This window comes from Meriones unguiculatus, assembly GCF_030254825.1.
Source record: "Meriones unguiculatus strain TT.TT164.6M chromosome 16 unlocalized genomic scaffold, Bangor_MerUng_6.1 Chr16_unordered_Scaffold_43, whole genome shotgun sequence".
NCBI lineage: Eukaryota > Metazoa > Chordata > Mammalia > Rodentia > Muridae > Meriones > Meriones unguiculatus.
The window spans coordinates 2636032-2664030 of NW_026843701.1; the positions used below are offsets into that span (position 1 = coordinate 2636032).

Genomic DNA, 27999 nt, shown 5'->3' on the forward strand with positions numbered 1-27999 from the left:
TCTGTTTCCCTCACCGTTGGATTTCCTCCCAACAGGGAAACCTAGCCTCTGGTGTTCTGGGGCCCACAGTTCTGTCTGGGATGTTGAGTTGGGAATGCAGGCAGGCCTCTGGGGTGGTGGCTGGTGGCTGAGAACAGGTCAGAACATACAATATTTTCCAGGGATTGTCTGGGTGACCTGAGGTGGTTCTCAATTGCTTTCTTTAGCTTAGAGTTTTCTCTTGACTGGAAATCCCAGTCTCTGATGTTGTGGGGCCTACAGTTCAGTCTGGGAAGGTGATCAGAGCAAGCAGGCATGTGGCTCTGGGCTGCTGACCAAGCACCTACCAGGACCCAGGAACCCTTCCAGATGGGTGACCTGAGAATGGTCCCAATTCCTTCCCACACTGTGGGGTTTCCTCTCACCTGGTAAAAACAATAGCTGGTGTTTTAGGGCCCAGAGTTGATGCTGTTGGTTGTTGTGTAGTCACTGCTGTCCTGCTCCCGAGACACAGTGTCCTCTTGGCGCTGCCATCTTGGATCCCTGTATTTGAATTTTCTACATATAGACATGCAGTTTTTCAAATAGAACCATTTGTTGAAGATGTTGTCCTTTTTCCGTTGTATGATCTGGCTTCTTTGAAAAAAATGAGGTGTCCGTATGTTTATTTCTGGGTCTTCAATTTGATTCCATTGATTCTCCTGTCTGTTTCAATATTACTAGCATGCTCTTTTTGTTTTGTTTGGTAGTACAACTTGAGATCATGGATGGTTTACCTCCAGAATTTCTATTTTTGTACAGGATGATTTTAGCTATTCTGGGCTTTTTGTTTTTCCACATAAAGTTGACAATTGTTCTTTCAAGTTCTGTATGAATTGCATTGAAAGTTTAGATTGGATTTCGGTAGGAAGGGCATTTTATTTTTTTTTTTACTACATCAATGCTACCAATCCATGAGCATGGAAGACCTTTCCATCTTCTGATATCATCTTCTGTTTTTTCCAGAGACATGAAGGGTGTTTCTTTTTTTTTTTCATACAAGTCTTTCACTTGCTTTGTTAGAGTTACACCAAGCTACTTTATTTTATTTGTGGCTATTGTGAAGGGTGTGGTTTTCCTAATTTCTTTCTAAGCCCTTTTGTGTTTTGTATACAGGAAGGCTACTGATTTTTTTTTATTTTTTTTATTTCAAGCAACATAACACAGAGAAGTTTAAATAAGCAAATACTCCCATCACATTCTCAGAAAAAAAACTAATAAAAATGCCATTCAAGTGGGGTCGATGAAAGAAAAAAAAAAGGCAGAACAAAAGAAACAGTGGTTTGGAGGAAGTTCAGAATTCTTCAAATATTGTAGCATTTGTGGCTTGCTTTCTTTTTAATTATTAAAAATTTTATGTGTACCGTGTTCTGTATACATTGCCAACATGTATGTCTATTATCGTGTGTGTGCCTGGTGACAGTGGATACCAGACAAGATACCCTTGGACTGGAATCAGGGATGACTGCCATGTGGGTGTTGGGATTTTTTTGAGTTAATTTTGTAGACAGCCACTTTGCTGTAGATGTTTATCAGCTGTAAGAGTTCTCTGTTAGAATTTTTGGGGTCATTCATGTATACTATCATATTATCTGAGAATAGTGATTCTACGACTTCTTCCTTTCTTATTCGTATTCCCTTTTGTTGTTTCATTTTTTTCTAACTAGGACTTCCAGCATTATGTTGAAGAGAATGGGCAGCTTTGATTGTCCCTATTTCAGTGGAAAGAATTTAAATTTCTCTTCATTTAGTGTGATGTTGGCTGTATGCTTGCTGTATATTGCCTTTACTATATTAAGATATGTGCCTTGTATTACCAATCTCTCGATGTCTTTAAATGTGAAATGGATTTTGTCAAATATTTTTTTTTAACATTCAAGGAGATGATCATGTGGATTTTTTACTTTCAGCTTGTTTCTATGTTTGATTTCATTGATGGATTTCCATATATTAAACCAACCCTGCATGGCTGGGATGAAGCCTTCTTGTACATGGTGTATGATATCTTTGATGTGTTCGTGGATTCTGTTTGCAAGTATTTTAATGAGTATTTTTTCATCACTGTTCATAGCAAAATTGGTCTGAAATTCTCTTTCTTTGTTGTGTCTGTGTGAGATTTAGGTATGAAGGTGACTGTGGCCTCATAGAATGAGTTTGGTAATGTTCCTGCCATTTGTATTTTTTTGGAATGTTTTAAAGGGTAGTGGTGTTAGCTCTTCTCTGAAGATCTAGTAACATTTTTTCCCTGAAACCATCTAGCTCTAGGCTGTTTTTAGGTGGAAGAGTTTTGATGAGAACTTCTTTATCCTTAGGGAATATAAGACTATTTAATTTATTTATCTGATCTCTATTATTCAGCTTTGGTAAACGCTATCTATGAAGAAAATTGTCAGTTTCATTTATATTTTCAAGTTTTGTTGTGTATAGGCTTTTGAATTAGGACCTAATGATACTTTGGATTTCCTCAGTGTCTGCAGTTATGTCCTCCTTTTCATTTTTTGTTTTTGTTGATTGTATAGTGTCTCTCTGACTTTTAGGTAGTTTGGCTTAGGTTTTATTTATGTTGTTGATTTTCTCAAAGAACCAGCTCTCTGTTTTGTTGATTCTTTGAATTGCTCTCTTTGCTTCTAATTTATTGATTTCATCTCTGTGTTTGATTATTTTCACCCATTTTATCTTCCAGGGTGTGTCTGATTCTTTTGTTTTCTAGTGCTTTCAGGCATGCTGTTAATTTGGTTCTATGAAGTGTCTCCAATTTATGAAGGCTCTTAGTGCTATGAAATTTCCTCTTAGCACTACTTTCATTGTGTCCCATAGTTTGGATAAGTTGTGTCTCCATTTTTATTGCATTCTATGAAGGCTTTAATGTCTCTATTTTTTCCCTGATCCAGATGTTGTTGAGTAAAGTGCAGTTCAGTTTCCATGTGTTTATAGGCTTTTTGCTATTCCTATTATTGTTAAGGTCTTTCTAGACCATGCTTGTCTGATATGATACAAGGTATTATTTCAATTTTCCTGTATGTGTTGAGGCTGGTTTTGTTTCTGAATATATAATAAGTTTTGGAGATTTTTCTGTGAGATGCTATGAAGAAGGTATATTCTTTAGGGGTTGGGTGAAAGTTCTGTAGACATCTATTAGCTCCATTTGACTTAAGACCTCTGTATGTATCATTATTTCCCTATTTAGCTTCTGTCTCGATGATCTGTCCATTTAGTGAGACTTGGGTTTAGATGTCTCCCACTATGAAGGTGTTCAGATAAATGTGTGATTTAACCTGTAATAATGCTGCCTTAAAAATACAGGAGTCCTATGTTTCGGGGGGGCATAGATGTTTAGGATTGTGACGCCCTCCTGGTAGATTTCTTCTTTGATGAGAATGCAGTGTTCCTTCCCATCTCTTTAGATTAATTTTAGTTAAAAGTCTATTTTATTACATACAAGGGTGTCTACTCTATCTTGCTTCTTGGGTCTGTTTTTTTTTTTTTTTGACACCTTTTTTCTAACCCTTTCCTCTGAGGTAGTGCCTATATCTGTTGCAGAGCTGAGCTTCTTGAATGCAGCAGAAAGTGTTGGATTCTGTTTCCATAACTATTCTGTTAGTCTTTGTCTTCTTATTGGAGAGTTGAGCCCATTGATGTTGATAGATATTAGTAATCAATGATTGTTAGTTCCTTTTACCTGTGGTCTCTTAGTGCCTGCATGATATCTGCCCAGGCCCTTTGGCTTTCAAGGTTTCAGTTGAGAAGTCTGTTGTGACTCTGATAGGTTTGCATTTGTATGTTAATTGGACTTTTTCCCTTGTCAGTTTTAATATTTATTTCTGCTATAGTCTATTTGGTGTTCTATAAGCCTCTTGTATGTTTTAGAAGATCTTGTTCTTAAGGTTAGGGAAATTTCCTTCTATGATTTTCTCAAAACATTTTCTGGGCCTTAGAGTCTGGAATCTTCTTTTTCATCTATTCCTATTACTCTTTCTTTTTCTTTTCTTTCTTTTTTCTTTCTAAGTATCCTTGATTTCTTGGGTGATTTGTGTCAAGAACTTTTCTATATTTCTGTTTTCTTTGAGAGATGTATTGATTTTTCTAATTGTACCTTCAGCACCTGAGATTCTCTCCTCCATCTTTTGTATTTTTTGGTAATGCTTACCTTTGTAGTTCCTGATCGCTTCTCTAAGTGTTCCAACTCCAGCATTTTCTTTGTTTGTGTTTTCTTTATTGATTCTAATTCAGTTGTCATGTCTTGAAAGATTTTATTCATTTCCTTCACCTGTTTGAGTGTGACTTCCTGTCTGACCATGATGTCCTCTATTGTTTTGTTTGTGTACTCCTTATGTGCCTCGAATAAATACATAATCATAGATTCAAGATCATTTTACTGTATTTCAGTTGTATTAGAATATCCATTGATATTTGGGGATTCTGGTGAAGGCATGATGTTTTTGTTTGTTGTATTCTTACCCCAGCCTCCAAACATCTGTTTGTATGTAGCCTTGACTCTTTGTTCATAGAGCCTACTGTTGTGTGGATCCACCAGTCTCTGAAGTCTGGAGTAATCTAAAGGAAGATGGAAGATATCCAGGATCTCAAGAATGGGTGCTGGAGATTTAGATGCAACTAAGGAAGGGAAGGAGTTATGTCACATGTTCTCTGCACTTTAACAAATTGTGAGTTTCTGTTTGAACCACTTTCTACTGTAAAAAGAGGCTTTTAAGATGGATGCTAAGAATAGCATGTTTCTATGTGCTTAAATATAAGGACATTGAAAGTAGTTTGATGCCATGTCCATTCAGCAAACAAAACAAAACAAAATAAATGAATGAACAAATATAGAATGGGAGGTTTTTTCCTTGGTCCTAATTCACACACAGTTTCTTGAGCAAGTTTGAATTTCTGGTCCTCGCCATTAATATCATTCAGTGTATTCCATATAAGGATGGGAACTACTTTCTAAAAGTTCATCTGTAGTCACCTCCTCAGTGTGTCAGCCTATAATACAAACCCCTTTAAGAGCTCAGCCTCTCAGCCAGTGTCTGAAGCAGCAGCTTTCATATCTCTACACAAAAATGATAAATAGTCTTCACATTTTCTCCTTCTTTGTGTGTCAACACAACTTTGACAAAAATGTACTTGGTGAAAACGTGTGCTCACTGTGACCATTGTCTCACAAGCTCTCATTGCACTTAGCATTAACCTTAATGTTACCAAGAGCATTCCAAAATCCAGTAGTCTCAGACATATGTTATCTTCTATGCTCGGCTATTTTATCTGCTTCTTAAAGGACAAGTTTTCTCAGGCCCTGTGCATATAAGACCTTCTGCATTTCATGAACACAGAGCCCTATGCAAAGGTAAGGCCCTGTACTTTGTAGTTTTGAAATGACAAATGTCTTTCATCAGCCCTACTCTCAAATAGCTGCTTCTTAAGAAAGCATTCCTAACTCCTTATTTCTGTTGCATACCCCACCAGCTCAATCACTTTTCATCTTATTTTCTCATTATTTATTTATTTATTTATTTATTATTAATACAATGTCTGTCTGCATGTACACTTGTATGCCCAGAAGAAGACACCAGATCTCATTATAGATGGTTGTGAGCCAACATGTCGTTGCTGGGAATTGAACTTAGCACCTCTGGAAGAGCAGCCAATGCTCTTAACTTCTAAGTCATCTCTTCATCTTATTTTCTATTGTTTAGTATTTTTGTCTGACTGAAAGTACTAGCTTCTTTCTTATCAATGTTAAAAAAATATGAAATTTATTTGTTAACTTCCTTTGAATGACAACATATATGCATGTTAATGGAATTCCATGCAATGAGAGACAGAAGAGTGTGTACATACATACATTTGATATGGTGTCTAGCTTTCTTTCTTTGTCAAATAAACTATTCATCACAGGTTGCCAGCAAATGTCAGTTTCTCATCTGTCAACATAACAAAATCTGAGATTTAAGCACCTGTCAACAAAATTGGCAGAGGTGTGGGCTCTTAAAACCACACTATGTGGCAAATGATAGTATAGAGGTAATATCTTAGGAAGACAGATAAGAATGCCAGCCAATTTTTTTTTAATCACATGTCTCACCAACAGCAAACATCCTGCTAATAAAATTTAATGGGATGTGAAATGATTTGAACTTATGGCCCCATCTATATACTACAAGTTTTGGAATTCTAGATACACAATTACTGTGTGCATAAATTAAAACATACTGTAACACAGCTTGAAGCTAACATTATTTTCATTGGTTACCTCTAGGAGGAGCTATGAACTGTAGGCTTCTTGAGAGAAATAGTTTGTGAACGAAACAGGTGGAAGTAGAGAACCTCCCTGGCCATGTCTACAGCTTAGAGTGTTACCATCTGCTGCAAAATCAGTGGTATCTACGCAGCTCTCACAACCAGCTATTTAGCCTGATTCCACCAAAAGCAGAGAAAGCCTTCTCATTTGTTCATCTGTTTAACTCCCAGGCATCTTGGCTGCTCCTGGGTCGAGGATATAGTTCACTTTTTCTACCATCAGCATTCAGACTAAAGATGTAAGGGCTGTTACAGTCTCTTCCTCAGTGCATTAGCCTGTAATACAGACACATTTAGAGCTCAGCCTGACAGCCAGTATCTAAAGCAGCAACTTTTAAATCTCCAAAGAGCCTGGTAATCACTCTCCCATCAGTCCAAGGATCAGTGAGCGTTGCCTTACTCAACTAGACTTGAAGTTCTAGGAGACCAAGGGCCAATGTGTCCTTTAATCTTTTGTGGGAGATATTACTTTGAGTCAAGTTTAAATAATTATTTTCCACTACTTTTGCCTATCTTGGTAGCATGATTTTTAAGATGAGTTGACACAAAATATTCTCATTTTTATGGCTGTGATTATTAGCAGAATAAGTAGTTTGGAAACAATTAAAAATGTTCTTTTCATATTAATCACCTATATCCTTTAAATAGTCATTATATTCCAGTAATGAACATATATTTCTTTATTGAACTTCTAATATTACCTATGAATAACTATTGCCTATGCATAATACTTGTTTCTGTCTGAGTTATTTAGCAAAACTAAAAGTACTTTCACAAATCATGAGGAATTATGACATATAAATATATACTTCAGCTAGGCAGGAATGCATCAAAATTTTGGCAGACTCTTAATAAGTAAACAATGAAACTGACGAACATTCACCTGTCTAAATCCAACAGTCTCCATGTATTCTGCATATGGACAGAACACACACGGGCAGCAGTGGAGACTCAGTGAGCACCTGCATAGCCACTATGCTCCTTATGCTGTACCTGTGGCAAAATTAACTGTATTGGCCTATAGTCGTTACACATAATGTTGGATTTTATAAAAGCAATCTTCTTTCAAGATTATGTTACATAACCAGGTGTATACCCAGTACTGATGAGATTTTATGTCAAATTGGCAGAAACTTGAATCATCTGTAAGAGACAAACCTCAGTTGAGAAAATGCCTTAATACTACTGGGCATTGGGCAAGCCTGTAGGGCATTTTCTTAGTTTGTAATTGATGGGTGAAGATCCAGTCTGTTATAGGTGATGCAGCCATTGATGGTGACCCTGGGTTCCTCAACAAAGCAACCTGAGCAAGTCATCAGGAGGATTCCAGTAAGCAGCACTCCTCCATGCCCTCTGCTCAGCTTTTGCTTCTGGGTACATTTTCTGTTTGGATCCCAGTCCTGACTTCCCTCAGTGATGGACTGTTACCTGGAATTGTAAGAAGAATAAAATTTCGCATCCTTTTATGTTGCTTTTCTTCATGATATTTTATAATAGCCATAGTAATCCTAAATAAGACACACCCATTACTGTCCTCTTTCTCTTTGTTCCATGTATCATTTACCTCATTTCCTTCTCTCATTGAATTCAACTTCTACACTTCTACCACAATTGTGTTCATGTTTATATAATTATATTTAAACTATAAGATTTATGGGAAGGATCCAAGATGGCAGTGCTGGGAGGACACTCTTTCTGACCTGCAGCACAATAGGATATGCACAGTGACCATCAGACAGAACCCTTGGTCCTAAAACAGTTTTTCCCAGGTGAGAGGATAGCCCAAGGTGTGGGATTCAATCAACTTCAACTCACCCAGCAAAACCATGAAAGAGGTCCCTGTTCCACCAGGCGCTTGGTCACCAACCCAGAGTCACATGCTTTGATCACTGTCAAAGACTGAACTGTGGGCCTCACAACACAAGAGACTGGGATTTCCAGTCGAAAGAAAACCCCACAGTGCAGGAAATGATCAGGACCAACACAGTGCAGGAAATGATCGGGACCAACACAGTGCTGGAAATGATCGGGACCAACCTTAGGTCACCCAGACAATCCTTGGAAAAGTGCAGCAGGTGTGCAGCAGCCAGCCCAGAGCCTGGGACACAGATGCCAACACAAAGCCTGGCCTTCATGCCTGACTAACAGCCCCAGATAGAACTGTGGCCCAGAGGGATCCAAAGACTGAATTTCTCTGTCGGGTGACTACAGAGAGAGGAACAGCAGGTTTGACCTTAGAATATTCAGCCGACACCACCACTCCCCCGAAAAGTTTTCAGGAAAAGTTACAGATTCGGCAGAAGCCCAGATGTCCAATTGTCAGCAAGGTGGAGACACACGCCTGTGCCTGCTGGTTCTATTCACCATCCAGAAAGAATTGTAGTCCCCAAAGCACAGTCTGGGTGTCCCTGACAGGAGGAAACCCCATAGAGAGGGATCATCAGGTCCAACTCTCAGGACATCCAGCACCAGAAGAATTTCTGGGTTAACTCAGGCTCTAGGCTCTAGCCTTCTACTGCAAGCAAGAGTGCCCTACTCACCTGCCATTGATTACTTATAGGGTACAGGGGCATACAACTGCAACCTCAGACCTACAAATGCCTGAGACCCATTAGAGCAGCCCTCAGATACTGGTCTAATATGCCACTTGTTATCCCTAGCTAAACTGACAAAACTGTGGGAATCCCTGGTTCTTCAAGAAGGGTGCACCCAAAAAATACACCTTAAGAACAGCAGCTGCAGCTCACTAAACTCAGAGCAAAAAACCCAGCAGCAGGGAAGCCATTTCCAGGACATCTCCTGATGAGAACAGAGCCTTCCTGAACACCACAGTTACCACACAGGTCCATGTGCCTGAAGTGAACTGTGACAATTCCTGAGAGGAATCACCATTCAGTTGACCACACCCAAAAAGCAGAGGAGATCTTCTTCAGAACCCTGCCAAGAGGATTATCCCTACCCCAGGACCCAGCAGGCACCAAAAATTAAAAGACAGCACTTGAGATAGCCAGATGGATTGAGGCCAATGTAAAAATGCAACCAACAAAAGGCAAAGCAATATGTACAGCCACTTTGAAAATCAATCTGGCTATTTCTCAGACAATTAGAAATAGTGCTTCCCCAAGATCCAGCTATACGACCCCTAGGCATATAGCCAAAAGATGCTCAAGTACACAATAAGGACATTTGCTCAACCATGTCTGTAGCAGCTTCATTTGAAATAGCCAGAAGTTGGAAACAGCCCAGATGCCCCTCAGTTGAGGAATGGATACAGAAATTGTGGTACATCTACACAATGGAATATTATTCAACAATAAAAAAACAAGAAAATTATGAAATTTGCAGGTAAATGGTGGGACCTGGAAAAGATCATCCTAAGTGAGGTATTCCAGAAGCAAAAAGGCACACAGGATATATACTCTCCCATAAGTGGATATTAGATAAATAATATAGGATACACCTGCTAAAATCTGTACACCTAAAGAAACTAATCAAAAAGCAAGACTCTGGCTAAATGTTCAAACCCCATACAGAATGGCAGAGAAGATGGACATCAGAAGAAGAAGAAGAAAACAGGGAACAGTACAGATGCCTGCCACATAAGGCCTCTGAAAAGCTCTATCCTGCAGCGTATAAAAGCAGATGCTGAGATTTATGGCCAACTTTTGGGCAGAGTCCAGGGAAATACATGAAAGAAATAGGAAATGATAAGACCTGGAGAGGACAGGAGTTCCACAAGGAGAGCAACAGAACCAAAAAAATCTGAGCACAAGGGTCTTTTCTGAGACTGAACTCCAACCAAGGACCATTACTGGAGATAACCTAGAACCCCTCCAAAGATTTAGCCCATGGTAGTTCAGTGTTCAAGTGGGTTCCATAGTAATGGGAACATGGGCTGTCTCTGACATGAATTGATTTGCTTGCTCTTTGCTCAACTTTCTATGAGGGGGAGCAACCTTACCAGACTACAGAGGAAGACAGTGCAGCTACTCCTGATAAGATCTGATAAACTAGGATCAGAAGGAAGGAGAGGAAGACCTCCCTTATCAGTGGACTTGGGAAAGGGTATGTGTGGAGAAGGAGGAGGAATGGTGGGATTGGGAGGGGGGGAGTGAGGGTGTCACAGGAGGATACAAAATGAATAAAGTGTAAATTAATAAAATTAAAATAAAAAAATGAAAGAAGATTTATAAATGAGAAGGTACAGGTAATAGTTTTGTTTCTAAGCCATATATCTACTTCTGCCTCTTTGTCATGGGTCACATACCACACTGAATTTTCCCTATCTTCTCTCAAATTGTGGAGACCCAGAAACTTCACTCTGTCCTACAGAAATATGATTGTATGTTGATAAACTCTACCTTCCAGGCTCTTATCTCATATTTATGAGTAAATTTATTTATGAAGGGGAAACCAAAGTCCCCATGTAAACAATATGATAACTAATCTCATCTATGTATTCCTCCCTTGGAAAAAGTTAATCAAGGGCTTTTGGAGCAATGGATACAGGAAGCCATGGCAGTATTACAGTAGAGATACAATTGTTCTTGTTTTGTGTGTGTGTTCTTATAGGTATAATATCTTTTTGATGGATTATCCCTTTTTCTTATTTATTTTTCCTGCTGTGATAAACAGCACAAGTAAAGCAACTTTTAAGGAAAGTGTTCATTGGGCCTTTCAGAGAATTAGAATCTATGATAGTGGAATGTAGGTGGCAGACCTAGTAGTAGCTTGAGTAGAGAAGCTTAGTGCTCCAACTCTACGCATGTATTTAGATAAGAATGTATATATGTAGGTGTACCATGTGGGTACCATAAAGGAAATTATATATGGCTGAGAATTGTCAAACAATTGCTTGGAATCAAAAGTGAGTCATTTAAAAGAGAAACAAATTCTTGTAACCATTGACCTGACACTCTACCCCTAAACTTTTCTGTTATACTATTTATTCTCTTTTATCTTCTACTTTACTTCTCTCCTCTCCATATTTTACCATCCCTCCCCAATCTAGACTTACCTTTTCTTCTCTCCATCCTATCCTTTCTTTCCTTTCTCTCACCTCCTCTTCACTTTCCCCTTCTTTCTTTCCTTTCTTCTTTTCCCCTTCCCGAGTTTCTTTCTGGTGCTGTTGATCATGATATTTATTGTTTCCTCAGAAATGAAATAAAAGGGTTTTCTAGTATTATTTCTGTAGAGGTTACTTAGCATAAATTTTTTTATTTTTATTTTTAACAGAAGTCTGTCATGAGTCCATCTTGATATTTGTGGTTTGAGAGCTATAATTGTTCCTTGAAGTTTTAAGTTGACTTTTCTTCCAATGATTGCCTTATCACTGTGATGATATTTTTGGTTTTAGATTTAACCTGGATACTCTCACAACGCAATACCCAGGCTATTCACCCTCCTATTTGATAACAACTTTGCATAGTTCCCTACAAGCCAGCCCAGCTGTCCACATTTTATAAACTAGACCTTTGTAGTGACACTGAAGCATCAGACAGACAGGGGCATGAAGATGGAGTCAGAGGCCCAGGTTTTCCTATTCCTGCTGCTCTGGGTGTCTGGTGAGACATTAAAGAATATTAGTATATCATCAATATAATTCATTTGTAGAGAAACAGCTGTTTACTATTGGAATCCAATTGTATTCAGGCAATGCCATTATAAAAGGCATTGTATAACCTAACATTTGTATCAGGAATTTATTTTGTGTATAAGTGAATACTCATTATTTATTTCTGATTGCAGGTGCTGAAGGGAACATTGTGATGACCCAGTCTCCTGAATTCATGTCCACGTCTGTAGGAGACAGGATCACCTTAAGTTGCAAGTCTAGTCAGAATGTAGATAAGTATGTAGCTTGGTTTCAAAAGAAATCAGGGCAGTCTCCTAAACTGCTAATCTACGATACATCCACTCGGCACACTGGGGTCCCTGATCGGTTCACAGGCAGTAGATCTGGGACGGATTTTACTTTCACCATCAGCAGTGTGCAGGATGATGACCTGGCAGTTTATTATTGTCAGCAGCATAGCAGCTCTCCTCCCACAGTGCCTCAGCCTCTAACAAAAACTTCATTGAGAGTCTCACCAGCCGCCTACAGCACACACAGCCCTTGGGCTGCACACTTCCCCCTTCTGCCTGAGATTTTCTTTTTTCTTTTTTTTTTTTTTCAATGCAGTTTATTCAGGAACCTTGAACAATCCTCGGACCCTGGGGAAAGCCAGCCCACAGCTTAAATAGCCTCTGGGTAGCCAACCCAGGCATGCCACGTGTGCAATGCAGATAGGTCCACATACATGGAAGCAAGCCAGATCCTCAGCCTTAGCCAAATGTGGAATTGTTCGTGACAGAGAGCACTCACCATCGGGAAGGTGGAAGGCGGAAACCAGCTCCATCTTTAAGGCATAGCATTCCACAGCTCTCTACAGTTCCCCCTTTTTGTTTTAGACGCATCAGGCAAGAGTAGAGGTCTGATCTCTGATATTAGAAATAAATTGGGACTTTGTACCGATGTTCATTTAGGTGTCATCCACCCAAAGAGCATCAGATACCTTTTTCTCAGAGGCGGGACCTGGGGCATCAACCCTCATGCAATCAGACATGCTCTTCTCTGGGTCGAAAGCTGCTGACCCTGAGTGCAGTGCTTAGCCTCGCATCCTGAGCGTATCATTTTAGCTTTTTATGGTATCCAACCATGCTTCGGGAGAATGTCCTGCTTCAATGGCTGTAAAGGCCTGAATGATCATGGCTGCATCACACTGTTGTGAGACTCTAATCTTGCATATATACCACAGGCAAACCAAGGAGACCAACACCAGAAGGCCTGCTAATGCTCCCATGCCCGCCCATTCCTTCAGATGATTCATGGCTGCAGCAATCCATGTTGATAATCCTGTGGCTAGTCCTGCGTCCACTCTGGTAGAATTTACTGTGACAATGGCCACTCTCAGCTGCTCCATCGTAGTATCGAATTCTCCAGTCCAATTACCTAAAATATAGCTCGACAATTGTTTAGACAAATTTGCAGCACAGGAAAAATTATCATGTTGTATGCTAGTGACACAAAGTCCAGCATACTTTCATTGACAGCCAGGTTGAGCGATTTGCCATAGGGTATCAATTTGCTCCTGCAAGAGGTCAATCCTCTGATTGAACACCATCAAGCTTCCTTTTAGTTGAGCATTAATTCCTTTATGTACAACTAAGGCATGAGCTACATTGGCTAAATGATTATTCAGGGTCTGAGCAGTCTGCCCAGTATGACTCATGGCTAATGCCCTGGTGGTAGCTCCAACAGCCGTCAATGAGATGGTAGTAACAATGGTGGCTGTAGTTCCAAGATCCCTTTTCTGTCTGAAGAGAGTCATAGCGTGAGGAGCATCAATGGGCACAGGCACCCAGTGAGGCATGCGAGTAACCAGGGCATACCTAAATTTACTAGCATTCCAGCATTGGACAAAAAAGCAAGTATCATTACCACAATTACTTGGCTCTATCTGGCTAATAATTTTCTATGCATGACTAATTGATCCTGCATTCAGCAGTAAATTAATCCAGAGATAGCCTTCATTCTTTTATAGTTTTGGCAAACATAGGTATATTTATATAAAGAGTGAGAAGCTAAGTTAAGAGATTTAGAAGTTGGGGTGTTGCACCTAGAGGATACAGAACAAGCAAGACACATTAGTGAACTTTACAGTGTCATGCTGGCTTTAGGTATCTCTATGTTAAGCCTTTAGGCTACAATGAATCTATACAGAAATAGGATAAAATTTAAAATCATTTACAAATATGCAGCACCATGAGTTTATTAGTTTAGATTTAAGAATCCACAGCAACTTAGTATTGAACTGGGCAGTACTCATCTTGCATTCAATTCTTTCAGAGTTGGCCAAAGATTTATAATACCAGCTGCAAGGGTTAAATCCCTTTAACAACCATCAATATTCATTGAATATTATGCTAAGAATATTTATGCTAATTAAACTTTGAAAATATTAGAACATGTTTGCTGGTTTATGGGATTTTGGATTCTCATGGCTATTCAAATATATCTTATGAAAGATGGGGGAGATAGTAAGACCTGGAAAGAACAGGATCTCCACAAGGAGAGCAACAGAACAAAAGAATATGCACACAAGAGTCTTTTCTGAGACTGATACTCCAACCAAGGACCATTTATTGATATAACCTAGAACCCCTACTCAGATGTAGACCATGGTAGCTCAGTATCCAAGTGGGTATCCTAGTAATGGGAACAGGGACTGTCTCTGATATTAACTCAGTGGCTGGTTCTTTCATCACCTCACCCCAAGGGTAGAGAAGCCTTGATAGGCCACAAAGGAGGACAATGCAGCCAGTCCTGATTAGACCTGAAAACCTAGGGTCACAGGGAAGGGGAGGAGGACCTCCCCTATCAACAAATAAATAAATAAACCTGCTACGAACATGGTTGAAAAAAAATTAAAAACTTAACAGGGAGCATGTTAAGAGATAGAAAGACCTCTTCTGCCTCTCAGAAGCCCTCAAGAAAAGACAAAGAGAATATTAGTTCCCTGTTGTTGTCCAAGGTAGTCTTGGCAAGGTCCACTGTGAACATGGAGCCTGAGCATTGAAGGAGTTAAGGATTCAGTCCTTGAGAATTGGGCTTTCTCCCCTGAAGGGCCATGGATATCAGTCCTAGGGCAGCTGTGACTGAGGCATCCTGTGTTTTCTTTGCCAACAGTATCTGATTTAGCTCTCTATTCACCTTGATCCATCACCTCCCTTCAAATAGTATAGAATATGCTACACTTTATAATAAACTTGCTTGACATAATCATCAACTTATGCAAGCATTCCTGTTGTCTTCTTAATTCCTCCTTCTGTTCTTCTTCCACTTGACATCTCACCTTTCCTGTCCCTTACTTCTGAAGGTTCATGTTACTGTGAAATGTTTTTTTCTTCCTCAGTCTATTGTTGTTGATAGGTTTTTGGAATATAGTAGTGTTGGCTGAACCTGTGGTCCTTCAGAGTTTGTAGGATATCCTTACAGGACTTTTATTTTTCAGTCTTCACTGGGAAATCAGGTGGTATTTTAATGGTCCTTCTCTATATGTGAGTTTGTCTTGTCCCCATGAATCCTTTAATCACCCTTCCCCCACTATATGTTGAGTGTTTTGATTGTTATATGTTGTGGAAAACTTCTGTTTCAGTCTACTTGGTATTTTGTGTGGGTCTTGTGCAATGCTTGACAGCTATCTTATTGTTTAGATTAGAGAAACATTCTTCTAAGATATTGTTGAATGTATCTTCTGTGCTGTTGACCTGATTGTTTCCTCTATCCATACTATAAATAAGGTTGGTCTTTTGTTAATGTATCAGGTTTCTTCCATATTTTGTGTCTGAATATTGTTGTAGACACAGTGGAATCATTGAGATAGCTACTTCATCTGCCTTGTCTTCAAGACCCAAAATTCTTTCTTGCGTGTCTAGTAATCTGGTGTTTTTAAAATTTAAATTTACCTTTTATGATTTATTCACTTTTCATCCCAATTGTAGCACCCTCCCTCAAATCCATCTGGTCTCAATCTACCTATCTCTTATCCCTTATTACTATCCCATATGTTTCAGAAAGGGAGAGCCCTCCTTCCCTACTATCCTGACTCCAGCATATCAAGTCTCATTAGGACTGCCTGCATCTTCTTTCTCTTTGGCCTAGCAATGCACCCTATCAGAGGAAAATGATCAAAGAACAGAGTCGATGTCAGAGACAGCTCTGATCCCCTTACTAGGTAGTCTACATGGAATCTGTGGTACCTGTAGGCTGCTTCAGGTGAGGACGTCTATGTCCTCTTCATGTATGGTCCTTGGTTGTTCATCAGTCTCTGCTGTGCCCTCTGTGCCAGGATTTGTTCTGTTTCTCTTGTTATTGTGTTCTTGTCCATTTTGCTTCCTTCAATTCCCCCTTTGCTATGACTCTGTGAGTTCTGACCAAAGTTTGACTGTGAGTCTTAACATATGCTTTGAATCCATACTGGGTGGAGTCTTTCAGAGGACATTTATAATAAGTTTTCATCCTCTTTCCTCTTTTCAACCACTTCCAGTATCTATTATATTTGTCCTTCTGGATAAGAATTAAGCATCTTCCAGAGGGTCCTCATTATTTAGCTTCTTTAGTTCTGTGAATTGTTGTATGTATCCTGTATTTTTCCTTCTTTTTTGTGTTTTTCTTTTTTTCATTTTTATTTATTTTTTTTACAATTTATTCATTTAATATATCCATACTGAAGCTCCCTTCCTAAGCTCCTCCCATTCTCACCCTACTTCTCTCTTCTTCCTTAAATCCTTCCCCTAGTCTACTGAAAGAGGCAGTTCTCCTCCTCTGCCATCTGCTCACACTTATCAAGTCTCATCAGGACTGCCTTGATCCCCTTCCTCTGTGTCATGACAAGACTGCATCACCAGGGTTAGTGATAAAGATCAGGTAATCTAGTTTATCACAAATGCAACACTTGCTACCCTTAGTGAGGAACCCACATGGAGAATGAACTCAAATCTACATCTGAGTAGGGCATCTAGCTCATCTCTATGCAGAGTCCTTTGTTGGTCCCAAGAACTCAAGTTTTTTAGCTTTGTTGGTTTCCTTGTGGAACTCCTGTCTCCTCCATGCCCTTCTCTCCCCTCTCTTCCCTAAGACTCCCTGCTCTCTGCGCAAAGTTTGGCTGTGTTTCTCAACATCTGCTTCACTCTCCTATTGGGTGGAGCCTTTCAGAGGACCCTCTATAGTAGGCTCCCATCCTGTTCCCTCTCTTCCACTGCTTCTGGTGTGTATCCTGTTTGTCATTCTGAGTGAGATTTGAGCATCCTCCTTGGGTCCTTCTTGATGTTTAGCTTCTTTAGGTCTGTAGATTTTTAGTAAGGCTATCCTATATTATACAGCTAGTATTCCACTTTTAAGTGAGTGTTTACCATGCATGTATTTCTATTTCTGGGTTACCTCATTCAAGCTGATCTTTTCTAGTTCTATCAATTTGCCTGGAAATTTCATGATTTCCTTGTTTTTAATGGCTCAGTAGTATTCTATTGCATAAATATGCCACTATTTTTGTATCCAGTCCTCCGTTGAGAAATATCTAGTTTGTTTCCAGATTCTGGTTATTACAAGTAAAGCTGCTCTGAACATAGTTGAACAAATGTCCTTGTTGTGTAATGGGGCATCTTTTGAGTTTATGCCCAGGAGTAATATAGATGGATCTTGAGATAGCACTCTGTGGTTTTCTGAGAAAGTGCCAGATTGATTTCCAAAGTGGTTGTACAAGTTTAACCTCCCACTAGCAAGGGGGCAGAGTTCCCCTTTCTCTACTTCTTCTCCAGCACATGTTGTCAGTTGAGTTTTTGATCTTAGCCATTCTGATAGGTGTCAGATGGAATCTCAGAGATGTTTTACTTTGCATTTCTTTGATGAGTAAGGATGTTCAACATTTCTTTAAGTGTTTCTCCACCATTCTATATTCCTCTGTTGAGAATTCTCTTATTATTTCTCTCCCAAACTTTTTACTTGGATTATTTTGTTTGTTGGTGTCTAATTTCTTGAGTTCTTTATTTATTCTCAATATTAGCCCTTTGCCAATGTAAGGTTGTTTAAGTTTTATTTCACAATCTGTAGGCTGTCATTTTGTTCCTTTGAGAGTTTCCTTTGTTTTTTTTTTCAGAAATTTTCCATTTCCAGGAGATACCATTTATGAATTATTGATCTTAGAGCCTGAGATGTTAATGTTTTGTTCATGATATCAGTTACAGTGCCAGTGAGTTTGAGGCTCTTCCCCGCTTTTTCTTTCAACAGATTTAATGTGTCTGGTTGTATTTGGAGGTCTTTGATCCACTAGGGCTTTGTAATTGTGTGTAGGGTGATAGAAATTCTTCTAATTGCATTTTCCTATATGTGGACACCTGGTTAGACAAGCACCATTTTTTTGAAGTAGCTATCCTTTTTTCATTGTATGGTTTTGGTATTTTTGTCAAAAATCAGTTGTCCACAGGTGTTTGGGTTTATTTCTGGGTCTTTGATTTGATTCCATGGATGCGCCAGTCAATTTCTATGCCAATACGATTTAGTTTTTATTACTGTTGCTCTATAGTACAGTTTGAGATCAGGGATGGAGAAATATCCAGAAGATCTTTTATTGTAGAGGATTGTTTTAGTTATTCTTGTTGGTGTTTTTTCATATGAAATTTAAGAATATTTTTCAAGGTATGGAAAGAATTGTGTTGATAATTTGATGGGAAATGTATTGGTTTTGGTAAGATGACCATTTTTACTATTTAAATCCTGCCCATCCATGAGCATGGGAGATCTTTTCATCTTCTGATATCTTCTTCAATTTCTTTCTTCTGAGACTTGAAATTGTTTTCATTCATGTCTCTCAGTTGCTTGTTTAGAGTTACCCTAAGATACTCTTTACGTCTGTATTCCAGTTTTTAATTGGATTATTTGAATTGTTGCTTTTTAACTTTTTCAGTTCTCTGTATATTCTTAATATTAGCCCTCTGTCAGATATAGGGTTGGTGAAGCTCCCTTCCCAGTCTGTAGGCTGTCGTTTTGTTCTGATGACAGTGCCCTTTGCTTTACAGAAGTTTTTCAGTTTCATGAGGTCCCATTTTTTGATTGTTAATCTTTGAGCCTGTGCTGTTGGTGTTCTGTTCAGGAAGTTGTCTCCTGTGCCAATTAGTTCTAGGCTCTTCCCCACTTTGTCTTCTAATTATATAGTGTGTCTGGTTTTATGATGAGGTCTTTGATCCACTTGGACTTTAGTTTTGTGAAGGGTGATAAATATGGATCTATTTGCATTTTTCTACATGTAGAAACCCAGTTAGAGTAGCACCTTTTGTTGAAGATACTGTATTTTTCCATTGTCTGGTTTTGGCTTCTTTGTCAAAAATCAAGTATCTGTAGGTATGTGGGTTTATTTCCTGGTCTTATATTTAATTCCATTCATCCAACATTCTGTTTCTATGACAGTACCATGCAGTTTTTATTACTATTGCTTTGTAGTACAGCTTGAGATGAGAGACAGAGATACCACCAGATCATCTGTTGTTGAACAGTATCATTTCGGCAATCCTGTTTTTTATATTTTTATTTTTTCCCTATGAAGTTGAGAATTGTTCTTTCAAGGTCTTTAACGAATTGTGTTGGTATTTTGGTGGGTATTGCATTGAATCTGTAGATTGCTTTTGGCAGGATGGCCATTTTCACTATGTTAATCCTACCAATGCTTAGCACAGGAGATCCTTCCATCTTCTGATATCTTCAATTTCTTTCTTCAGAGACTTGAAGTTTTTCTTCAAACAAGTCTTTCACTTGCTTGGTTAGAGTCACACCAAGGTACATCATCTTATTAGTGGCTAAAATATGTTTATTTTTGATGCATTGATAAATTTTATTATATTGATAAAATTTCAAAGTTACATCCAATACTTTCAAACTGTTATTACTGACTGTTTAGGGAATTAGGTAATGCAAGTTAATTGCTACTTAATCAACTCATAGTCATGTCAGACACTAGTTTAATTTTTCACAGGGGCATACATCATAGGTTTAACAGATAGATATGATTTTGTAGACAGTTCAATTTCATAAAAATAGGTAAGTCTTCAAAAACTTCAGAGACCTACAGGATATGGCATTTAGAAAATATTTTTATTATTTGATAGATTCTTTGACAATGAGACAGGTCATTTCCTTGCAGCACCCAGCTTACCTAAAAGAAGATGACGAACAGTGAAGGACCTCCATATGGAGATGGCTTAAAATGTAGCAAACGAGCCATCCAGGATAAAAGAAAATGCCTTGGTTTCATGGGAAACAGAATTCTACCAAAAAAATGGACAAGCTTAAATGCAGGACCAGCTGCCTGCTGAACTCTGCCAAGACAGGTAAGCAAGTCTGAAATAGTTTGTGTTTCACATATATGTCTGTCAAATATTCTGAGCTAGAAGGCTGAAGATGAAGAGAGTTTTGGATAACTGTTCAGGCAGCAAGCTGTCTTTGTCAATTTTTTAATTTTTTTGGAAGCTGCTAATATGCACTTCCTGTTTACTCCAGTATCTCATTTTTATTATTTTTCAATTATCTGATGGAACTGAAGACCAAATAGTTATAGTTTCACAATTAAGCTTAAGTTGTTTAGAATTTAAGAAAATGTTTTCAAATAGGTGATATCAATAAGAATAAAAGTTAATTTAGGTAAAGAACTCTAAACTAGTTAAGATAGGATATATAATAGTTAAGATAGTTAAGATAGGATAATCAAATGCTTTTTCCTAAATTTCCAAATGCATGTGAACAAGACATTGCACATGTAAATCTTACCTTATAGTTTTCATCACTTTTATAATTATTATTTTATTGAAAGAAAAGAAGCAATTTATTGGACTTGAAATGGAAATGTTCATATAAGATTCTTTTGGAACATACACAAGTTAACCTGGTTCACTCAAGTGCTGATTTCTCTATCCCACTATCTGGTTTCAATCCTTACACTGCATTGTGATGTTTATTCTAAGCTTCACCTCTAGTAAGTTTGTGTAAACATGCCACCATTTGTTCTCTGTATTTTTAATTAAACAACTAACCAATGCTGTGCAATAGAGAGAATAGTGTGGGGCATCTTTGTCCAGAGGGGAGAAGAAGGAAACCAGAGGGAGGGGTGGAAAAGGAGAGGTCAGCAGGACAGGACTTGGAACCACAAAGAGAGATGAACCAGACCTAAGTTATGACTAAAAGCAAGTATAATGGGTGAATTCTGAATGGTAGGAAACTATGTGGGCTTGGAGTCTTAGTATGGAGTAACTATTGCCCAGCACTGTGCTCTAGGTTAATTAAATAAATCCTAGTCTTTCTGTGGTGATTTGGATATACGGCAGGTTTAGAAATAACTGATGCTTAACTAAAAGATAAATCAATAATAAATATTAATATTCAACAACTGTGAGTTATACCAAAGAAGATAGACATGCACAGTATATGCTCATGTATAAGTATATATTAGAAATATAATATATTATTAACATACAAAATCTGTACATATAAAGAATCTAAGCAAGAAGGAGGACCCTGGGTAAGATGATCAATCCTCATTCAGAAAGGCAAACAGGACAGATATCAGAAGAGGGAGAAAACAGGGAACAGGGCAGGAGCCTATCACAAAAGACCTCTGAAAGACTCTACCCAGCAGTGTATCAATGCAGATGGTGAGACTCATAATCAAACTTTGGGCAGAGTGCAGGGAATCTTTTGATAGAAGGGAGAGATAGAAAGATATGGAGGGAATAGGAGCTCCACAAAAAAGCAACAGAACCAAAAAAATCTGGGCAAAGGGGTCTTTTTTGAGAGTGATACTGTAAACAAGGACTATGTATGGAAATAATCTAGAACCCTTGCACAGATGTAGCCCATGGCAGCTCAGTCTCCAAGTGGGTACCATAGTAATGGAAACATAGTCTGTCTCTAACATGAGCTCAGTGGCTGATTCTTTGATCATCTCCCTCTTATAGGGGGAGCAGCCTTACTAGGATAGAGAAAGACAATGCAGACAGTCCTGATGAGACCTGATAGGATATGGTCAGAGGAAAGGGAGGAGAACCTCTGCTATCAGTGGACTGGGGGAAGGGCATAGGAGAAGAAGAGGGAGGGAAGATGGGATTGAGAGGGGTGGAGGGAGGGAACTCTAGCTGGGATACAAAGTGAATAAACTGTAATTAATAAAAACAAATTAATGAAAAAATGAAAAAGATAAGAAAATATAAAATGTACAATGAACTTTTACTGAAACAAATATATATCCATCTATCTATTTATATATCTCTATCTATCCATTTCTATATCTATCTATCTATTGAGCCACGGAGATAATTTAACACATTCTGTGATTCTTGTTTTAATATAGCTGAGTAAATATCATTGCACATATGCTCCTTCTTTTATTATCTATTTATTTGTTGATAGACATTTCATTGATTTAGTTCATACTATTCTAATAGTGCAGTAATATGTAAGGAAATAGAAACATCTATTTCCTGTTGCTTTATATTTGTTCAAGAACATACCTAGTGCAGTAGTAGATGAATTATATGGTAGTTTCATGTTTATTAAGCTTTTATGATTTTCTTTTATTAGTTATTCAAATGAAGTGATTTTTATGGTTTTGTTTTGATTTCTATCTCTTTGTCAAAAAAATGAGAATTATCATCAAGCCACAAAAGATCATCCAAAAGCACTACTGATCTTCAGAACAACACATGAATTTGATATCCAGGAACTTTCCATGCATTTATTCACATCTATTCATTTAGAAGAGATTGGAGAATGTATATTCTTCTGCTCAATATTGTCAGGCTGAAAATGGTATAGATGAGGATAGTATAGCTGAAGGCACCATTGAGGATTTGTCTGGATGAAACTGTGTTTTCCATTGGGCATACAACTCATCTGAAACTTGATAGTCTATTTTTATTTCAGAGAAGATCAGAAAATTTTCTATGATGTTCCAAAGACATGATGGCAGTAGGACTGTTTAAGTAGTGAGATTTTCATTTTAGGTTAAAGCACTGTGTGAGGAGATTATTTCTCACCATAATAAATGATGACAACCTCAGCCTCCAGTCTGCTGATTTTGAGAGTGATATGTGCATGTTTCTTGGCCCATTGCCATGGAGGCAAGATCCCTAGGGTCCAGTCTGGAAATGTGTGGATGAGTAGCTGTAGCCCATGCCTGGCTTGTAAGTGTGATATCACTGTGAAATGTCCACTGCAACAATAGACATATAGATCTACATGCTTGGTGTAGAAGACAAAAAGTGCATAAATAATAAGTATATTATTTTAAAACATTTTTATTGTGTAATTTTATAACTTTTTAAATTGAAAGAAAATCAGCATGTTAATGACATTGGTGTGCTTGCTTATTTTTATAAAATAATTTCACCTTGTCTCATATTTGATTTTGTACTGTGTAGCACAACTTCAACATATATCAGAGTAGATAGGCATTGTGAATATATAGTAAACAATGCTGAAATTCCTACATCACCTAAACATACTGCAGAAAATGGCAGAAATATGCTTAGGTGCATTTCAGGAAAATTTGGAAATGCTGATGTTTCTCCATGCACTTTTCCCGTGTGCATATGCCCACATTAGGAAGGCTTAGAACCACTGTTCTAGGATCTGCTCATATCTTCTTACTCCTTCTGTGTGACCATCTTCATCAGAGCCCAGCTCCTTCATGTCAGCTCTCTCTCAAGAGATAGGTCTAAATCCACAGGCACATCTGCATTTGAACTAAACACACTTGGGCAGCAGCAGTGTCCCACAGCTCCCCACAGTACCCATTCACCTCATTTCTTGCCTCTAATCTTGCCAGGGATCCATAGCATCAACAACCCTAGGAACTAAGTGCAAGGCCTCATTTTGAGAAGCTGAACTAAGTGTTCCAGAGGAGTTAAAGCAAGGCTGCAGCTGAACTTTTATCTCACACTTGCAAGGGAGACTCAGGCAACAATATGCAAATCTGCAGGTGGGTGAGGTGAGAGAGCTAGACAAAGGAAGGAAGTCCATGGGGTGAGGCAAGTTGTACAACAATCATTCTTTTTATTTCTTTTTTTTTAATCATTCATTTTTTGATGGAAGAAAAATTAACATAAAATCACTGTTGCATGAAGCAGTCTGGAGAAGCCCATGGTGAAGGTATGAGATCTTTGGAAAATACAGGGTATACACAACAGTTCCATTATGACAGTGGCAAAAGATCAAAGATATGTAGGTTGTGTGTGTGTGTGTCTACAAGTACTCAAAGGCCATGGCTCTACCTCATTCTGTAATAACAAGAAGCATTTCTTTTAAGCAACAGGAGCTGATCATCAATTTGCTGATGGCAACCAATGGCCAGAGTTGCCTGGGAGTTCCCATGGAGACCCTCTGGCCAACAACTCATTTAGATGTAACCTTTCTTGGCAATGGTGCTTTTACTTAGAAAAGAAAGATATCAGGTGAGTTTTTGTCTCTGCTCTTATTTTGATTCCAGTAAGATTTTTTTCATATATGTATATATGATGAGAACTGTCTGCTGAAATAGGTTTCTATATGACCCCATCATATGGCTCTTAGTACTAGTTAAATCTTCCTTTGTTCTCTGTCTTACCTTCATCTTTCCTTACCACATAATCCCATTGAATATGGAGGAATTGTACTGATTCCTCACTAGAGCCTTATACTCTTCTGACACTTTTTCATTGTAGTGAAAATTACTCTGCATTCTATCAGAGGAAAAAAGTAACCACCAACTTACCTATAACCCTCTGATATAGATTGATTTGGGGTCTAAACAATTTTATTCTAACTACATTAAACTCCCACTTCATAAGATGGAACACGTCCAGACACTTCTCAGGTGGCCAAAAACCTGAGACTAGATAGCCCATGGATGTAGGGGAAAACCAGAATGTATACTTTTGTTAAAGGAACAGAGCAATGAAATGACTCCTTATGACATTCTTTTATACCCATAGATCATATTCTTGCTTATCCATCACCAGAGAAGCTTCTTCCTGCAGTTAATGGGAACTAATAAAGAGACTTACAAGTAGACAAAGTAGAACGAGTAAGAGACCTTGGAGAATGCTGTCCTAAATGGAGTGTCTTCTTTAATACCCTTCACAGAGGGCTCAGAGATCTCTGCAAAAGAGGATTTAGACAGATTTGGAGAGCACAGGAGATGGATGACATCAAGGAAACAGTGTCTTCCAGACACAGCTGGACCAGTGCACATATGAACTCACAGAGACTGTGGGAGCATACACAGGTCTAGTACAGTTCTAAGCTAGATGGGGTCCCAGTGGTGAGAAGGGAAAATGGACATGGGCTCCCATCTCTAAAAGAGAGAAAGACACAATCTTGAGTGGTTGTGTCTCTGCATAGATCTGTCTGCACTAAAACTTGCTTTGTACCTAATGTTTGCCTAAAACTCACAGTCCACCTTCTTCTGTCTCCCCAACTCTGGGAGTACACATATGAATCACCATTCCTTGTCATGCTACATTATTTATTTTCCATTTCTTGTACTTTGTATGTAATACTGGGTTTATAATCTACTTATATATTTTTTTCATAATTCACTAATATGAAATACTCAAGGTCTTTTAGTTCTGTGATTGTTATTCATTTTTATTCATGCTCAAACATCATTTGATGGCAATATTCTCTGATGTTGTGGTCTATTGGTCTTTATAAAATTATTGCTTGAGTGGGTGTCCTAGTAAGGGGAACAGGGACTGTCTCTGGCATGAACTCATTGGCTGGTTCTTTGATCACCTCACCTTGAGGGGGCAGCAGCCTTGCATGATCATGGCTCATCATGCCTGGTCCTTTAAAGTTCATGCACCTGTATTTGTATAACATGAAGAAAATAAAAAGGAGCTGGGGATAGTATCATGTAATCCAGCAGTTAAGGGAAAGGGGAGGTAAATTGCAGTCTAGAGGTCACATGGCAACAAAGAGCGATGTACAGGTCAGGATATGCAGTGAGACTTTGTACTCTTCCATCTGAGAAGACAGAAAACATTAAAGATTACAAGAAGAGAATCTACCACACTGTGGAAGATATTATAGAGAAAGGTATGAGTTTTGAAAAAGGAGGAAAAGACAACTAGCCAGTCTAAGACTGTAGATGAGCATCTGGGATAGAAACAGAAAGAGATTAGAGATAAGCAGAAGAATCGGCTGCAGGAGGCTTGCTTGGGTGGTCCAATAAAGAAGAACTTGTGAAATATCACACAAATAGAAGTGGAAATGTAATATTAGCTTATGTCTGTAAGATCACTACCAACATTCAGTGTTCAAAGCTCTGGTTATTAGGAGGGAGTGAGGATAGTTTTCTGCAAATTTTAAATAATTGTTTGCTCAGTGTATTGAACATAAAAATGCCTTAAAATTGTATCATGGAGGCATTTATTAAGTAAGAGAAATGAAAAATTATAAGGCATACATAGTGATACAATCTCTTTCTCACAGCTTAATGCTCATTGCAAACAAGACTTCTACCTTAAGATAGTAAAGATGTAAGAGATAGTTCAGACCCCAAAGGGAAAGCAGCCTTACCAGGCCACAGAGGAAAACAATGCAGTCAGTCCTGATGACACCTGACAGGCTAGGATCAGATGGAAGGGGAAGAGGACCAATCCTATCAATGGACTGCGAGAAGGGCATGGGAGAAGAAGAGGAAGGGAGAGTAGAATTGGAAAGGAATGATGGAGGAGGCTACAGCAGGGATACAAAGTGAATAAATAGTAATTAATAAAAATAATTAATTAATTACAAAAAAGAGAATGTTCAGAGACTGAGCCTCAGTGAGTCCCAGGAGGTTTCTCTTTAACCCTGGAGCATTGTGAGAGGAAACTCCCTACTATGCTGACAGTAATATGTTGTAGCAGCATCAGTCTGCACAGGATGGATGGTTAGGTTGAAGTCTGTCCAAGGTTCAATGCCACTGAACCTGGCAGGGACCCCAGATGCTAGGTTGGATGCTGCATACATGAAGAGTTTAGGGGGATGTCCGGGTTTCTGTTGATAGCACTGCACATAACTGCAGTTAAATGAATTGACACTTTCATTGGCACTGCAGCGAAAGTGTATCTCTGCCCTAGAGAAAGAAAGCAAAGAAGCTGGAGACTGGGTCAGCACAATGTCACCAGTGGAACCTGGAATGTTAAACACACTTTAATGTCACATATGTACTGTAAGCATCCCAGTATAGAACATTTCTATTTGAAATATAGGACAGCAGCCATGAGCTGCACTCTGAGAAGCTATTGAAAACAAATATAAAAAATAAAAAATGTGGCACAATTAAATGCTATTTTCAACATTATATTTTTATTGAATCTTTGGCATTTTCATATCATGTTCTCCATCACACTTATTTCCCAGTCCTTCCAGACTCCAAACATTGTGACCTACTTTGCCCAAACTTGAAAATTAAAATAAAAAAAAGAAAGTAGTATAAAGTTCAATCTATGTTTTCTATACATTCATTGGAGCATGGACAAACTCTCAGTGACCTGCTTCTCTTTAAGTTCTCTTTTTTATTAAAAAAATAACTTTATTTTTATATTTATTTATTACAATTTATTTGCTTTGTAACCCCTCTGCAGCTCCTCCCTCATCTCCTCCCAGTTCCAGTCACCCTCCCTCTTCTCCCCCTATGCCCTTTCCCTAATCCCCTGATAGGAGTACCTCCTTAACTTCTATCTGACTCCAGCTTATCAGGTCTCCTCTAGGCTGGCTGCATCATTATCCTCTGTGGCCTAGCAAGGTTGCACTCCCCCAGAGGGAGGTGATCAAAGAGCCAACTGCTGAGTTCATATCAGAGACAGCCCTGTACCCCTTACAAGGGACCCACTTGGAAACTGAGAAGCCAATGGGTCTAGATCTTCTTCATGCATGGTTCTTAGTTGGAGTATTGGTCTCTGCAGGCCCACATGAGCCCAGGTATTTGGCACTATATTCTCCTTGTGGAGATCATGTCCACTCCAGCTCTGTTTATCTTCCTCTTCTCTTCTTCCTCTTCTCCAGGAGAAGATAAGGATTCTGGCAATCTGTCCAAAGTTTGGCTATGAGTCTCAGTATGTCATTTGATACAC

The 27999-nt window shown here is 38.6% G+C and overlaps 1 gene segment (V, D, J or C); it reads left to right on the forward strand.

Moving 5' to 3' along the window:
- The first annotated feature begins 11833 nt into the window (after positions 1-11833).
- Positions 11834-27994, forward strand: LOC110544957 (immunoglobulin kappa chain variable 6-17-like). The segment is given in 3 exon segments: positions 11834-11882; positions 12067-12368; positions 27932-27994. Coding segments are annotated over 3 exon segments (414 nt in total).
- Positions 27995-27999: the final 5 nt, after the last annotated feature.